Source organism: Amphiprion ocellaris, chromosome 16 (genome assembly GCF_022539595.1).
Source record: "Amphiprion ocellaris isolate individual 3 ecotype Okinawa chromosome 16, ASM2253959v1, whole genome shotgun sequence".
Classification (NCBI taxonomy): domain Eukaryota; kingdom Metazoa; phylum Chordata; class Actinopteri; family Pomacentridae; genus Amphiprion; species Amphiprion ocellaris.
The window spans coordinates 10,905,182-10,920,982 of NC_072781.1; the positions used below are offsets into that span (position 1 = coordinate 10,905,182).

A 15,801-nucleotide genomic window follows, 5' to 3' on the forward strand; every position below is an offset into this window, starting at 1 on the left:
TCACTGGAAGCAGCCTTGCATCTTGTCTTTGGACTGACTCTGGTATAAAATGGCCCTGATAGAAGTGTGCTGCAGCCCATTCAGCACATAAATGATGAACTGTAGTTCATTTTTATAACTTTACACAACTGGAAATGGTAATTAAGCTGACATGGATGTTTAGTTTTGAAGAAATACCAAATTAGTATTTTGGATTTAAACTGAATACACTTCTTGCATTAAGCTGAAACAAATTTGCTTGTTCAAACAACTACAGATAAATAAATTGAAAAAAATCTAAATTCCCTAACTAAGACGACGACACAACATGCAACATTTAATTAACATAACATTTGGTGGCTTCAGAAGAACAAATGTGCACATTTTAATTTTTGAACTGAATTTTAAGTTGCAATAAGCATGAGTAAAGCTGCTTTGCCCTCGATCTTGATGGAATACTACACGCAAGATCTCCCTGCCTTCAAATTGGTTCCCGCCTCATCTCCTTGATCTACTGACCTCTACAGAGACCTTTTGTAACGGATGAAACTGACGACATGCAGCGGCTCAGCTTGCCTGTTCATCTGTTCTGTTTTATTGTCAGACTTAGGATGAGGGACAGAAATAGATGACTGCCAAGTGAATGTGGTAGGTACACATGTATCCAGACACATACACACTGCTGCTGTCCTTGCTTAAGTGTCTCCAGATAACGGCCTTGTCCTCATTAGTCTGCTTGTTAATCCCAATTGTGTCTTGTAATCAAGGACGACCTCGATGCAGGACTCGCATGCAAGCACACATTCGTACAAGCACGTGCGCACACACACACACACACACACACACACACACACACACACACACACAGGTCCTAGTTAAATAATGCAGCAGTTGATTATTTAATGGCCATCCATTAAATTACTCTGAGACAGTCTGCTGAAAGGTAGACTACATTAAAACAAAAAAGTGTGCGCATGTTTGTTTGTGTGCAAGTAACTAGCATTACCATGCTGCATTAAGTCTATGTATAATGGATGAGCACAGTTTTGAACGGCACAAACCTAAATTGGTACAAATAAGGTTCTTGCAAAGTGTGCAGTGCAGGAATCTGCCAGTGAAAGCAGTAATCGGAGCAACATTTTTTTCCTGTCCTAATGTCTTGGAAGCTTTGCGTGTTCTTCCATTTGACCTGTGTGTGTTTTAGTCCTGAGCAACGTAAGAAAATACGTCCAAAACAGAGACAGACTCACCTCGTAGTGAGCGGTGCGCTGGGACTCGGAGATGAGCTGGGCATTGCAGATGTTACAATAGCTCTCTGTGAACAAGCCTCCATCCACGACGCCCGCAGACTTCATCTTCATCTGAGACTACACAAACACACACACACACACACACATGCCCAAACATATGCAAATAGGAATATGATTAAAATGCAGAACGGAATAAAATGTCAGTGAACCCTACAGAGTGTGTTAGAGGTGCATGAGAATGCAAATATCTTATCTCAATTTAGAGATAGTTTTCCTTCAGAATGACAGATTCATGATGACAGTTCAGCCCAAAATATGTTGATCCTCTCTGTCAGAACATCCTCTCATGGCTGATTTTGGCTCCGGTCTTGGAAACGATGGCCCAAGGCTCCGGCTTGAGTTTCGACATTTTACTCTGCAATGAACTTTTTTTTTTCTTTTTACTCATTTAGAAACACTGAATATGAAGGTGAAACAAGAAAGACTACTTTAGTTACAGTTTTATTGCTAATATAATGAACAAGGAAACCTGGATTGTAATTTTCAAATATTGTTTGATTATCAGAAAGTAAATGTGGTCATTATACCAATGTGTTAACCTTGCAAATTATCAGGATGCCCTAATTTAAACTATATAAAGTACTGTTAGGAATTTCATTTTTAGAAATACGTCAAAATAATCTAGTGTAACCCTGATTTTACAGTGGAGTAGGACTTTCTTTCTCTGGCCTCAGCATTATAAAACACTTGAATCTTAGCTTTCTGACCATCTTAAGAGATCAGATATTGTCAGCCAGCTTTATCTGTTGCTGCTTTGCCCTGGAGGTTGGAAGCTTGGAGTAGCAGCTGCAGAATTACAAGTGCTCTCTGTTTAATTTTCTTATTGCAATGTGAAACTGTACTGAAATCATGGCCACAACATTAAAACAAAAAGAACAAAGAGGACTCTAAAAGAAGCCATATTAGAATTCTTGTTTTGGATATTTTTATCACACCATAGTTTGTATACAGTTTTCAGTTTAAGCTCCACTCTGAGGCTCCATTCATGATGTTCCAACAGTTTTTATGCACTTGGCTCTAGTCAGAAAATGTCACGGCCTGTTCTTTGAACTTCTTTCACACTGTGCCACTTAAACAGGGTTCTGCTACTTGACTCACACATTTTAAACGGTCCAAATCACAACACTGCAGCCGCTGATTCCATTGCCTTCATCTGGCCGATTTATTCTCACTTTTAACAAAATAACTAAACCTTTCCAAGTCTAATGTGGGGTCTAACGTGGGGTGAAAGACAGTACTGATGCCCCATTTCCTTCATGCTTGCCATAAAAAATGAGACTCAGTTGCATCTCTTCTTTCAACCACAGCTGATCATCATCTAACTAATCCCAATAAATCCAAAAATAATTACTCTATTATTAGACATCAGTTCATAAGGCCAAATCAACTCAATAAATTAGCAAACTGAGAATATAATTGGCAATCAACACAAAAAAGTAGCTCTCACAGACACAATCACAAAGAAAGTCTTTTAAACCTTCATCTGAAGATTTGAATTTTGACATGCAAATTGCAAGCAAAGAAATACTTTATCTGGTGTGCATGTCTGCAAGGTTAAGGTCAAAACAACCTCAGAATCATTTTAGAAAAGGTTTTTATGTTGGCTTTGGGGATGGTTAGTTTGAGTGGAGCCTTTCTGTGTAGATTTTGCATTATCTCTCTCTGGCTTCCTCCTGCAGTCTAAAGACATGCTGTTGATTTAAAATATATTCTCTTTCCTGTCCAATCTCAGCTGGTAAAGATTTCATCCTCCTGCAGCCCTCAGTGAGATAAAGCAGTGATAGCTGACTGATGGACCTTCGTCTTGGCGTGTGTGTTAATTTACCAGGTGTTTTTGACACTTCAAGGACTCTAAAAATGTCTTGGTACATGAATAGAAACAAAATATGAACAGACTTAGCAGAAAATGCACATATAAGAACTATTAATGCCGCTGAATCACTACACCATACCACCTACTTTGCTTTACTGACCTCAGTTCCTCGGGGGCCAGCATCCTCCTCTCTTTTTTTTAATGAGCTAGTATTTCTGACTCATCTGAATATTCCAATATAATTTCACTAACAAGATTATTATATCGGACAAAGCTGCATCCCTTTTAGAGAAATTAAACCATAAATGTACAAATGACTCCAAAAAGGGGGACTCATTTGTTTGCGCATCATTTGTGCACATTTGTGCAAACAAAACATTTTTGCTTCATTAATTCTCAAATTCTAAAACTTGCACTTCGGAAAAATTAATTTGAACAAGTACAAAAATAATGGAGCACAGAGGTTTCCTTGCACAAATGAGCACAAATGAATCCATCTTTAAAGTCATTTTGACATAAATGTGATGCGGCCATAATAGACCTATTCTTAAAATTTTTATATTTAAAATGGTTTGAGCACAAATTTTTATTCTCTGTGCACAAGCAAATTGAAATTGTTCTATTCACATCCTGTACATGGAGTGCCGAGCTCATTGAGATGCGAGGTTTACACAGGGTTTAGCAATACTCCCTAGAATTATTGTGAAAGTAAGCAGTGTGAAACACACAGACATTACAGCAGTACGGAACAGTTATGATGTGAACTCACAACACAACTGGATTAAACAGTAATCAATAAGCTTGGCTTGTAACAATCGCTTTATTGCAGACATTCGGACATGCTATGCTTTACTTAGTTCTGGTACTTATATTTCTGCTGCCTTTGCCAAAGAAGTTATAATTGCACAAGCACTCACAAACATTCTCTGTTGGACTGCTAAACATTACACTGTGCATGTATTTGTTTGATAGTAGCCTGCATGCTGTTAAGAAAGTGCTAACTGCGGTGGAAGCAGCTAAAATATCAACAGTGACGGTGCACCGCTCCTGAATGTTTAATAGGGAAACACTGTAACTCTTTACTTAAACTTACAAGAAGTTCTGAATGCTGGTAGGAAGTAATAATGCTGTAAAGCCAAGAATATCGCCATCAGGAACTTTGTTAAGGATTAGTCTGAAGTGAACTGTTAAAAAGGTCTCAAGCAAGATTCCCTGGTGAGAAGCAGTGTCTTAAAACCTTGTCAGCTCTGGGAATGCTCGGCCAGTAAAACCACAGAGACCTGAGCCACCCACTGGGAGCTGTGGCTCTGGGTTCTTAACAACCTGGCAGCAGTGTTTTCTTTTGCTTTTATACAGAGTACTGTAATAGAAAATGGTTTAATGATGTGCTCTGGGGTCTTGTGTTCAATTTTCTATTCTCTTCGTTATGTGTGCCCTGTAGGTACCACTCTGACAGGGTTAGGGTGAGTAATGGGTCTGTAGGGAATGGTCCTGGAACATCCGCCGTTAAACTGGATGAGGTCTTTTTGCCAAGGAAGCAGCGGGACTGAGGGCTTGCAGGGGCAAAGTAGTTCAAAACCCAAGAAACGCTGCTGCAGAGGTCAGCTTCAGAAGCTTTGAAAGAATCAGACCTTTTGTACAGCAGTGGTCCCGAGAATCACATTAGTGATGAGATCAGACAAAATCTACTCCATGTGTCAGCAGGGAAAAGAGCTAGTGACAGGATTTTGTATTCTTTATCTCAACTCTAGTGTGTAATTGCATTTAGCCAATGCATTTCCTCGCTTCCTCCGCGCACACACACGTTCAACACACACACCTTGCTGGTAATTATCTCTGTCTGTTCATCTTGTCTGTTGAGTGCACCCTGGACCTACAAGTCCATTATCTAATTGAACCTGCAAACCAAGTTATATATTTTAAAATTAATAGGAAATGCATTTGATCTAGTGCAGCAGATTTCACTATTTCCCCTTTGCCTGTGCTCGGTTACTTATACATGCCTGTGAGGTGCAATATTCATTCTGAAATGCCACAGATGACAAGTTGCAAACTTGTTTTGTCTAGAGGCCTGGATGCATTATTACCTCCAAAATGTGAGGTGTCCTGTGAGGCACGATGGAATGGATATTTTACAAACTGACACATTACATTTGCTGCAGAATTTGCAACCTCCCAGAATATTGTCTCAAGAATAGACCTTGCACTCTCGGTCTGGATAAAGCGAGGCAGACGTGAATCTTTCTTTTAATCTTTGGGCTAATTATAAGTGTTTGTGACTGCAGAAATATCCTTATCTCTCTAATATCTCTATTGCCTCTGACTATTACATGCAAGATGGAGGATGTGGACTAATTAATAGAGGCAATCTGTTGGTGAGATTAATGGAATGGCAGACCCAATGAAGCGAAAAAGATGGAGAGACAGATAGTGGGAAACATAATGAAAGAAGGTGAGAAGAGAAAAGGGAAGGTAGGGAGGGAGTAGGGAGGTTTAATAGGGGCACCAAGCATTTAATTTATTGCAACGTAAGTGTCAACTTTGAAAATGTAATGAATCGCAAATAGGCCAGTATTATACACAGCATGTATTATATTTAGTATCAGTGGAAACTTTAATTTCAGTTAATCTTTTCTTTTCTCCTCGGTACTAATTTGCATCTTATTTTTCACTCAGGTGCACATAGAGGTCATTGAAAACGATGTAATCTTTTATGACACAGGTGTGCAACAAGTTAAGACAGTTTATATATAGATGATACATGGGAGTGGAAGTTGATATCTTGTCATCAGTCAGAAAGAAGGTTCTGGAAAACAGTTTTCTTAATCAGCTTCTTACTGTGGGTATTATGTGAACACAAAATGTTCTGCCAGATTTGGAACAGTTTAGTAAGGGACTTGACCATTCGTACCAAAGATTATAAAGATTTTGTTTGAAATCTGTATAATCGTTGCTGTACTCTTTGTGGGAACACTTGTGCACAACTTTACATACTGTCAGAATAAGAATGGGATTGAATCGTCAACCTTGGGATTTGTGGACAACCTGTTTGAGCCTGCCTGTCCATCAACATGCTGACTTTTTGACAAAAGTACTCAGAAGCCAGAACTAAAATTACTCCATGATTAGATGAGTACTGCATCAGACAACACCAGTCCTTAAACTCAGCTTTCATTTTCATCTCAGCTCCACGCATGTAACGTTTTGTATCTGGATAACGGTTGTGACGCTATTGTGTTGATAGAAATCTGTCCAAAGACAGACACCTGCCGAAATACTCAAACTGCCTTTGTGTTAATTAATTTCACAGTACAGACAGACTCTCAAGGTGAGAAGAAAAGTCTTTCAAAACAGTGGAGCAAACCTTTTGTAAAAGGATTCTATCAACAGACATTCTGGGATTCTGCTGGAAGAACTAATCACCTTTAATGAATACATCTGATCAGCCACAATATGAAAACTACCTGCCTATTATTGTGTGACATGATGGGGTCATTGACATGGGACCTCTGAGGGTGTTCTGTACTGTCTGGCATTGAAACATTCTCAGCCGATCCTTTGGGTCCTGTGGGTTGCAGGGTGGGGCCTTCATGGATTAGACTTGTACTTTCAAGGCCGTTGGGGAGTGCTGTCGTCATCGGGGAGCGTGCTTGGTCTGCAAAAATGTTTGTATGGGTGTCAACATGAGATCCACATGAATTCCAGGACCCAAGGCTCCCAACAGAACATTACATCGTAATGAGATAATTAATGTTATTCACTTCACCTGTCAATGGGTTTATTGTTGTGGCTGATCAGTGAACATGATTATTAAAAATCAATGAGTCAATAAAACATGGCACATAAGGGGGAGGTTGGGTTGGTGATGGGAGCTGCAGCAGGAAGGGGTATGTTATGTTAATGGCAGTGATGACCCCTCTACGAATATGATAGGATTAAACTAGCCACACAGCTGCTAATGACACAGTTATGACGCACATATGAAACAGCTGATGCCAATCGACCAATTCAAGCTTGTTTTGGGTGCTATTTCTGAAGCAATGCTATACTTCATTTTTGACTATTTCACAAGGCCACTGTTATGTCTGTGTTTTTTTCACAGGTTTGGTGCAAGTGGCGCTCAGCTGGAAAAAGGAACGTTTACATACTTCTCTGTAGCTATCTGACAGTTGGTAAGTCATCTGCTTATATATTGCTAATGAAATTAAATCAGATCCAAACGATCCTGAAGAGGCAGATTAGTACAGTTTTAAATCATTATAAAGAACATTTAAAGTTGTTCTTCCAAACTTTTAACTATGATTATTTCTGATCAAATTGTGATAGTTTAACGTGACAAAGAAATGGTTCTAAGGTAATTTCTAAGAGTATAAATTATTGATCAAGAAGTAGGTAGAGTATAGACTGAATTCCATAATGTGTGCTGAGAGGAGGAACCTGTTTTGAGAGAGGCAAACAAAACCTGTGGATAAAGCATAGATTGTGATCTGAATCTGAAATAGACAGGTCAAATAGGAAAACAGCAAGGCATGCAGGAGAAACACCAGGCTCAGGCAAACCCAGTAAAGTAATCTGACAGAGATGTGGATGTGGACAGCAGGAATGTGAGGTAGGTGTGGCAGACGGGTGACGTGGGAACAGGAAGGGGACATCTGGCGGGTGGATGGAGTGAAACACAAAACAGACTGAAAAAGTGGCAACATTTGCAAGAGAGGTGAATGTCGACATATATAAAAAAGTCAAAACGTCTAACAGTTAATGTGAGGAAAGAGATGAATTTCATACAGAAACAGCAGCTCAGATTAAGAATGAAAAAGCCCTAAACTCAATTAGACACAGGACTGCAAAAACTAGACGAATCTTAGTGAGCACATGAAAGCCTGAGGCATCTGACGACAGAATGAACCTAAAGGGGATTCTCTTTTAAGACCACATCAAGTATTTAACATCGATGTGAACCCCGAGCCCTCCCTGAAATCTCAGCCACTGGCCCACCATTCATTAAATAGCTGGCATTGAATTGGATGTGCCTTTTTGTTCTTTCCTAATAAATGCAACCACTGAGGCTGTTTTCTGTCGCCTGGGCTTAGAATATTAATTAGGCTGTAATATTACTTGCAACTCGATAGTGTTGTGCTAAATGAGAACCCTATTGTATTGACAGATATATAATGTTTTACCCCAGTGGGGAGCTTCAGAGACACCACTCCTATTAGAAATACATTCTTAGTTCTTTTATTGGCCTGACAACACAGCTTTATTGGTAAAGAGTGTACTGAGGATGAACTTGTGAAAGACAAAAAGCGGTAGTGAAAAATGTGCCAAACTTTATAGAGGGCAAGAGAGAGAGACTGAGAGACAAAAACAGAGAACAGCAGGTGGTTTGGGTAGCTGGGCTTCTGTTGAGATCCTTCCTTCCTAGTTTCCTCAGTTTATACATTGGCTGCTCTGAACTGAACTGGACTGGACTGTCTGTTCCCCTATTTCACTTTCTCTCATTTTGTACAACCCCTATCTCATTTGAGATAAAGTACTGCTCTGATTTAACTGTCAAATTATGCATACGGACGATGAAATATTGACATCAGCCTGTGAGCCAATGACCTGTCTAATGAGTCACTAGCGGGAATAACAAGGGAAAGGGTAGCAGGGTTAATAATATGGAACTCTATATCGCAAAGGCACTGTGTCACTTTGATGTTTCACATTACAATTTTTTTCCTGTTTCGCTCCTGGTAATGTAATCTTTCCGAACACTGTCTTCTCCTTCGCCTGCCCCACAACCACCACGCTCCCTCCAAGATTCATAACCCTCCCCTTTGTACAGTAGCAATCAAAGGTACTAGACTGAGGGAATAAAGTCTTCAAAGGAGCCGCAGCCCGAGTCTGAATCCAAATCCGCATTCATTCTGTTTGCACTGCAGGAGCTTGCTTTGTACTGTTCTTGCTAAATACTGCAAACTGCATACATACACAACCTCAAATACAGCTGGGGTACAAACGCACAACTGTGGAATATAAAACTAAGAGATAAAAGCCAAAAATCTGAAACAGGCGGCACAAATATCCAATCAGGATTCCCGTCTGTTCCTCAGTGGTCATTTAAAGATAATTTTAGACTCACAGTTATCGTCGGTCAGTGTTTTATGTGTTTCTCTACCTTCGCTCAATGTTTGTTGTTGCAGCAAATTCCATTTGAGCCTTATTCTCCTGTCTGAGTTGGAGCATCTTGATACTGATAGTCAGAAACCATCACACATAGTCACACTTTGCTTGCCATCTCTTTGCCTTCCTTTCCTCATTTCTGCTGCCTTCTTTCTCTCCCAGTAGTGGAAATATGGCCTTTAGGGCAGGGATTATTCATGAGGGATGGTGTAGGCTAGACTTATCTACTCCTGGGAGAGAAGAACAGATAAGCTACTGTATTATGCACCTTATACTGGAATGAACTGCAATGCATCTTGAAGTTACAGATACTTATTCCTCTGAGGACTGCATACTACTTTTTATATTATTTGAAAGATACCTTAGATGTGTATGTTTATTCTGAGCTCTTTTGCGCAAAAGAAATGATCGTCCTAATGAGAAGGAGGTTTTGTCCATTATTTATTGTATAAAATAAACCCAATACTACTAGATTTTGGTAGTGAACATCTGCTACAAACTGCAATATGTCTAATGCACAAAGAGCATAAAAATGATAGAAGAATATCTTTTTAGTCATAATAGCGATGTTGCTCTAGTTAGAGGAAAGTTGGTTGGTCAAACGGTTCACCACTTTGGTCCAGACTGTAAGATTTCAGTAGTTATAGTATTTTGTTTAGACATTCATTGTTTCAACAAAATGAACTGTAATAATTTGATGATCATATGGTATTTTCTTTCATGCCGGCCTGAGGTTATAGTTTTGTTAGAAATGTGACAGCAAAGCAGAGTTGGATGGTTGCATCCCCTCAAGAAGAACTGTAATAATTTTGGTGATCCCACTGTAGTGATTTTAAACTTATATAGTTTACATGGTTGTATCTACTTGATGGACTGACAGTATTTTGTATAAATATTCATGGATGACTCTAGTGATCCCCTGACTCTATCATGAGATACAAATGTACGCCTTTGAATGAAATGTCTTATTCATGTCCTTCAAAGGATGAATTATAATAACCCTGCTTGTCATATAGTGGCACTATTGGGCAAAAAAACATCCTATCCTTCCTATTACTCAATCACTTATCACTTAGGCTGATATTCCCATCAGCCTAAGTGTATCTTGTGTACAAATGGTGGGCATTGCAGCTTTTAGAAATGTCAATGTGAGCATGTTAGCATTGAGCATAATATACCGCACTGCAGGATTTGTTCAGATACAGTATTAAGCTATAACTCATCCATGCTTTGAAAGCCCAACACGCAATCATTGTGGTTACAAGAGCAAAATGCAGGAAAATGGGCTTGAAGTGTAAAAACACTCTTAGTGTGGTGTTGTGCAGCCGGTGTAGAAAGCTGAACTGATTAAAATAGGAGCATATCTGTTCCATCAGAGGTGCGTGAGATAAAATACTTTCTGTGTAGATACAGTTTTATTAGTTTTGTTATCTTGCAATTTGTGTTTCACCGATACGCAACCAATGGCAGTGACAAATGGAGTGGCTGATTGCTTGAATGATTTACTGAGATTTACTGAGATACTATGAGGAGGTTTACCACCTCATCTAAAAATGTCATTTATTTTGTTCAGGTGGGGGATATTACAGGGAAATAGCACACCAATGACATGAAAATGACATTAGATTTTTTGGTTGCTTTTTTGTAATTGAATTTTTAAAGTTTAAATATTAGTGTTCATCAGTGAATAAATAGCAATGACCAGTAGGTCCCCACTAGAGTTCTTTAAAGGTCAGTCCACATAGAAAGCATTTTTAGACACTGGTCACTTGCTCATCTCGTGGACCAGACATACTTCTTTTCTATTCAATGTATCGATCCACACAGACTACAAGACAGACATCATCTGCACACTTAGTGAATGTTGTCCTCCATAGACTTTCTATATTATGAAATTTTAACGGAATTTGCAATGATCGATCGGGCATCAACTTTCTAAATTTGTCTTTCAATGTAGAATATCTATAAAGTTAGGGAAACCAAATATTAAAACCTTGTTGTCTTTTTTCTGTTGAGCCATTGTTATCCTGTATATCCAGTAAACAACAGAAGTGAGTACATCCATTTTCAACATTATTTAAATGTCAAATGACTCAAAACTGAATCACTTCTAAGTAACTGCATTGTTCGAAGTTGACAAGTAGAGCATATGCTCTTCTGAACTACCACAAACAACTACTTTAGACAGACTATATAAAAATACAGGCCCACAAAAGTGAATACAGCTGTGATCACTAACACACAAGTTTTAAATATTGCAATCATTGAAAAAAATGGAGGACACCTGTGATTTCCAGTTAGCGTAATTGCATGAAGGTTGATATAAAATAAGTAGTGAACACCAGAATTTTCTTGGTTTTAGACTGTGACTATGGGCTTTGTCTTTCAGCATGTCTGCATTGTGGCTTCACATGGAAAGGAATTGCCAGGGGAACTAACAAAAATCTGACTGTGAAAGTCTCACAAGGAAGACCAATGACTAATAAAAACATCAGTGGAAACAATGTTGCAGCAGCAATCAGGAGATATCGAACAAACCATGGCTACACTGGTCGTCCTCCTAAATGGATGCCACTGACAACTCACAACATGCACAGTCTTGGTCTTAAAAACAGAAAGACAAGTGCTTCAGTCTTTCTCTGACACCTCACACAATGTGAGGGACATTGCAGAACATCAACCTTTATAGATGCCGTTCAAGAAAAACACCCTTTTCGTGCAAAATTGCAAGATTAAGCTTTGCTATGCTAAATAAATAGAAGTCTAATAAATACATTCTTTGGTCAGATAAGATAAAAAATAAATGTGTTCAGTTGACTCAGATAGGATCCAACACCAAACTACTACCAAAGTGAGTAAGTAGTCCCGCCAGTGGAACACGGAGATGGGAGTGTGATGACATGGGCCTGCATGTGTGCTAAAATTGTTGGGGAAATGACATTTATAAATGGCACCATGAATGACTTTGAATATACCAAAACACTGGCTGATAAGATAAATCCCAGTTGGCAGAAGCTTGGCAGAAGAGAAATATTCCCTAATGATAACCATCCAAAGCACACTGCCAAAATCTCCCAAGTTTCTAAAGAAGAACAAAGTGAAATCTATGACCTTGCTAAGTGTGTCGCCTGACTGGGATCCAACAGACCTGTATAGGAAATCTAAACTGTTAATTTGTATTTTGACATGAGAGGAAATGTACTGCTCAGTTTAGAAGTAAAGTAATTGCTGTAAACTGATACAAGCTTGAATCATTTGACATTTAAATGATACTGCGCTCACTTCTGTGGTATACCGTCTATGCTGTCAGTCAGTCTTGTGAAGACTGGACACTTTCCTTTCAGCTCTTCTGTGCCGCTGACAGACAGAAAAGCTAGTTCTGAGGGCAGAGACGCCGAACGGAGGTCACAGTTGGTGTGGATTGAATAGATCAAACGCTTCAGTAGCACTTATGTGCCACTCATGCCTCGCTTTTAACGTGGATTTGCAGTAGCCAGATCCAGTTTGTAAGGCAAACTATCGATTCGTTACCTCCATTCATCTCATTTATTTAGATTTTATAACCTATCTGCCTTTATAAGACCAGTTTATGCATGAGGGTCTGGAAGTTTTATCTCTGAAAATCACTCTCTGTGGACCATTAGATGTTAATGGTACTAATAGCAGATCTAGCGCTTTAGGTCACAATATGGACTCATTAGAGGGTGAAAGAAGACTATTATCCAGGCAAAGTTAGGTTTTCCTGGTTTAACCGAGCACATCTCCGCCTCAGTGTGTCTTTCTGAGTGTGTGTGTGTGTTAAGCAACAGACTCTTAGGCAAACTGAGTTAATGGTGGGAGACAAAAGCCGGCCTGGAGTTTCAATGGGGGCTGTTATTTTACTGTAACATATGGGAAATGCTATGCTGCATGGCAATAAAACTGTTGGGGTCTATCTCTTCCATTAGCAACTAATTGCACAGTTTTTCTACTTTGGCACATTCGGCCCAGATGTTCTTCTCCTGTTTCATGTGACTTTCCTGACAATGTTTTCATTTTCATGTCTTCGTCTTGAAAGCGTTAGGACAACTACAAACTAAACAGAGTCTTGTGTTTTGCACCAAGATTCTCCCAGATATTGCAGTGACATCAAAGCATAGTCTGAGGATCCAGCAAAAACAAGAAAATGGGAGGATCAATAAAAAGAGGGACTTAAACATGGTATTGCACTCAGCACAAAAGAACGCTCTTCGAGGATTTTGCCTGTTGGCAGCAAATGGATGCCTCAGTATACAGTATTAAACACACAACTATGCACATCTATAGACCCTCTTTTGTAGGCTGTGAGTAAAAGTGAGATCAGAGCACCAAAGAATAATGTTAGAATTCAATATTTCATAGATGTATTTTCTCAAACCCAAACAAAAACATTATACTGTATTTCCAAGTACAGTATGTATTATACGAACAGATTAGAGCGAAACTGCACAAGTAGCAAACAGATTTCCCACGAGGCAACATTCACCTCAACATAAAAGACATAAGTTGGAGTGAGAATTGCAAATAGTACATTCAGAAAGATGCCGGAATGACAAATAAGAAGTGTAAAAGAAATCAGGCATAAAATTGCAATGGGTGGAACAAGTGAAGTGACACAAGCCAAATAATGCTTTATAATAACTTTCCTCCCCCTGCATCTTCCAATCCTTCCTTCTTCTCTTTGTTCCCATTATTGAATTGACATGACTGCAAACAGCTAATTAACAATATGGCATTTTCTCTCTCACTAATTAGTAAAATAAGCTCCTTGTTCTCTGGCACAAAAGGTTCAGCCAATACGAATATCACATGGCGTAATTCAATTGAACACCCCCTGCTTACTGCAAGTCTGCTAGCTTGACTATGAAGCAGGTGTATTAATAGTTACAGTACAATACAGCTGAGAGTTGATGATGTATTCTGGTCCTCGGGGGACATGTGTGCAAATATCATTGTAGGATCAGCTGTCAATCACAGGGCTTCCGCTTTATATGTCTTTGTGTGTTTAAGTGTCTGTAAAGTGTCTGAGTTAACGTGAATTTGCTGCAGGGATCCCTGTATAAAAGCAGAGGTGATACACTTATTAAGACTCCTTTTGTATGAGGTGGGTGTCAACTCATGCAAGTCAAAGAATGAAGTATTTTCTTGTACAAAAACACGTATCTGTTGCTGTATGAATGACAGCTGTATAACCTACTGTGTAACTTTTTTGGGATGATTTGCAAAAAGGTGGGTTAGCATTATTCTTAAGCAACTGTGGTGGAGATGAAGGATATTTCTGGTTACTTCCAGGGTTGGCTGACTGTATGTTTTGCTGAGATTGCCATCACAATGACTGCTGGTGCTTAACTCTCACACTGCAGAGATTTCTGTTTGCTCGGTTCGCAGGTAGCTTTGCTCTCTAAAGGCCACCTCATGCTTTCCAAATCTGTGTGTACACAAAGGTCTGGGTGACGAGTCCATCATCTGCCCAAGTCCTGGATGTCCTCTGTGGCAGCCTAAAATGTGTGACCATGTGCTCAGAAAGCTCAATAGAAGCTTGTTTTGAGGTGAGGTTGAGTGAGTCGATTTTCAGTTATTCACACGTTTGTGATTCATCTTTAAAATACTAAAGATGTGACTGAAGTAGCTGCTGCCGGACTTTGCAGGGGCTTTGATTTGTACATCGATGGCATCCAAACACAGCAGAAAGTTAAACCCTCCAGATATGCTGTGCTACGTCCGCCCACTTTGCTTGGAAGGGAATGAACTCCTGCAGCAGGATATGCCATAGCACTCGGCCCACCTCAGGAATAATCAGTGACATGATGCTATACAGCTCAGTCAGTAACAAGATGCTACATACTGTAAAAAGTCAAAGTTACAGGCAGCCTTTCAGAAACACCCACGAGTCCTGTGTGTTTTTCTGTTCAATATAAGGAGCATTGCGATGCATCCACATAGGAGACAGACATGCAACTGTTTGTACGATGAATGAAACCATGTCCGCTGTCTGTGGCCACGTTACATTGAAAATACAGATTTTTGGCTTTTGGGTTCAAGCGATACAGCTTGCTCGGCCCCTTGAGATTTTGTTAGAGAACAGTGTTTCCATGAACTTGAGCTACAAGAACAGGGGAGCAATCAATGGCATTGATTATGGTACTTAACAGTCAACTGATCAAACAAGAAAATAAATCCCACGCTGAAAAGAAAAACAGCTAAACCTTTGAGAAGCTTTACATTAATTGGAAGGTAATGAACTATCAGAAAAAGAAATCACCTGAAAATAAAACAAACTCAAAACAAAGAAAAAAAACTCAATAGCATTTTTAAAAAAAACATTCACCTACATACCACACTGCCCAAAACCTGAACCTACAACTACTGTTTCAGTCGCATTCATTTTGCCACCTTTGCCATATGATTCACAAACTACAACATGTTTTCTAAGTCTGTGTATAAGGTTGAAGTGTAAACTAAAGCTGGGAAGGCGGCATTTGTTTCTTTTCACTTTGAGATATTGAGATCAGTATT

General features: G+C 39.3%; 1 protein-coding gene and 1 long non-coding RNA gene across 2 annotated transcripts in view; one reads left to right on the plus strand and one right to left on the minus strand.

The window, feature by feature from the left end:
• Window positions 1–15,801, minus strand: part of zgc:171482 (zinc finger protein) — a 56,520-nt gene that overhangs the window by 36,740 nt on the left and 3,979 nt on the right. Inside the window, exon 2 of the mRNA XM_023295916.3 lies at window positions 1,230–1,346. Within this exon, the coding sequence (XP_023151684.1) occupies window positions 1,230–1,340 (111 nt within the window). The 5' untranslated portion in view covers window positions 1,341–1,346. The remainder of the gene's footprint in view (window positions 1–1,229; window positions 1,347–15,801) is intronic.
• The window catches only part of LOC129350820 (uncharacterized), a 107,939-nt gene that overhangs the window by 22,384 nt on the left and 69,754 nt on the right, over window positions 1–15,801 (plus strand). Inside the window, exon 2 of the long non-coding RNA XR_008604342.1 lies at window positions 7,205–7,274. This is a non-coding gene — a long non-coding RNA (uncharacterized LOC129350820). The remainder of the gene's footprint in view (window positions 1–7,204; window positions 7,275–15,801) is intronic.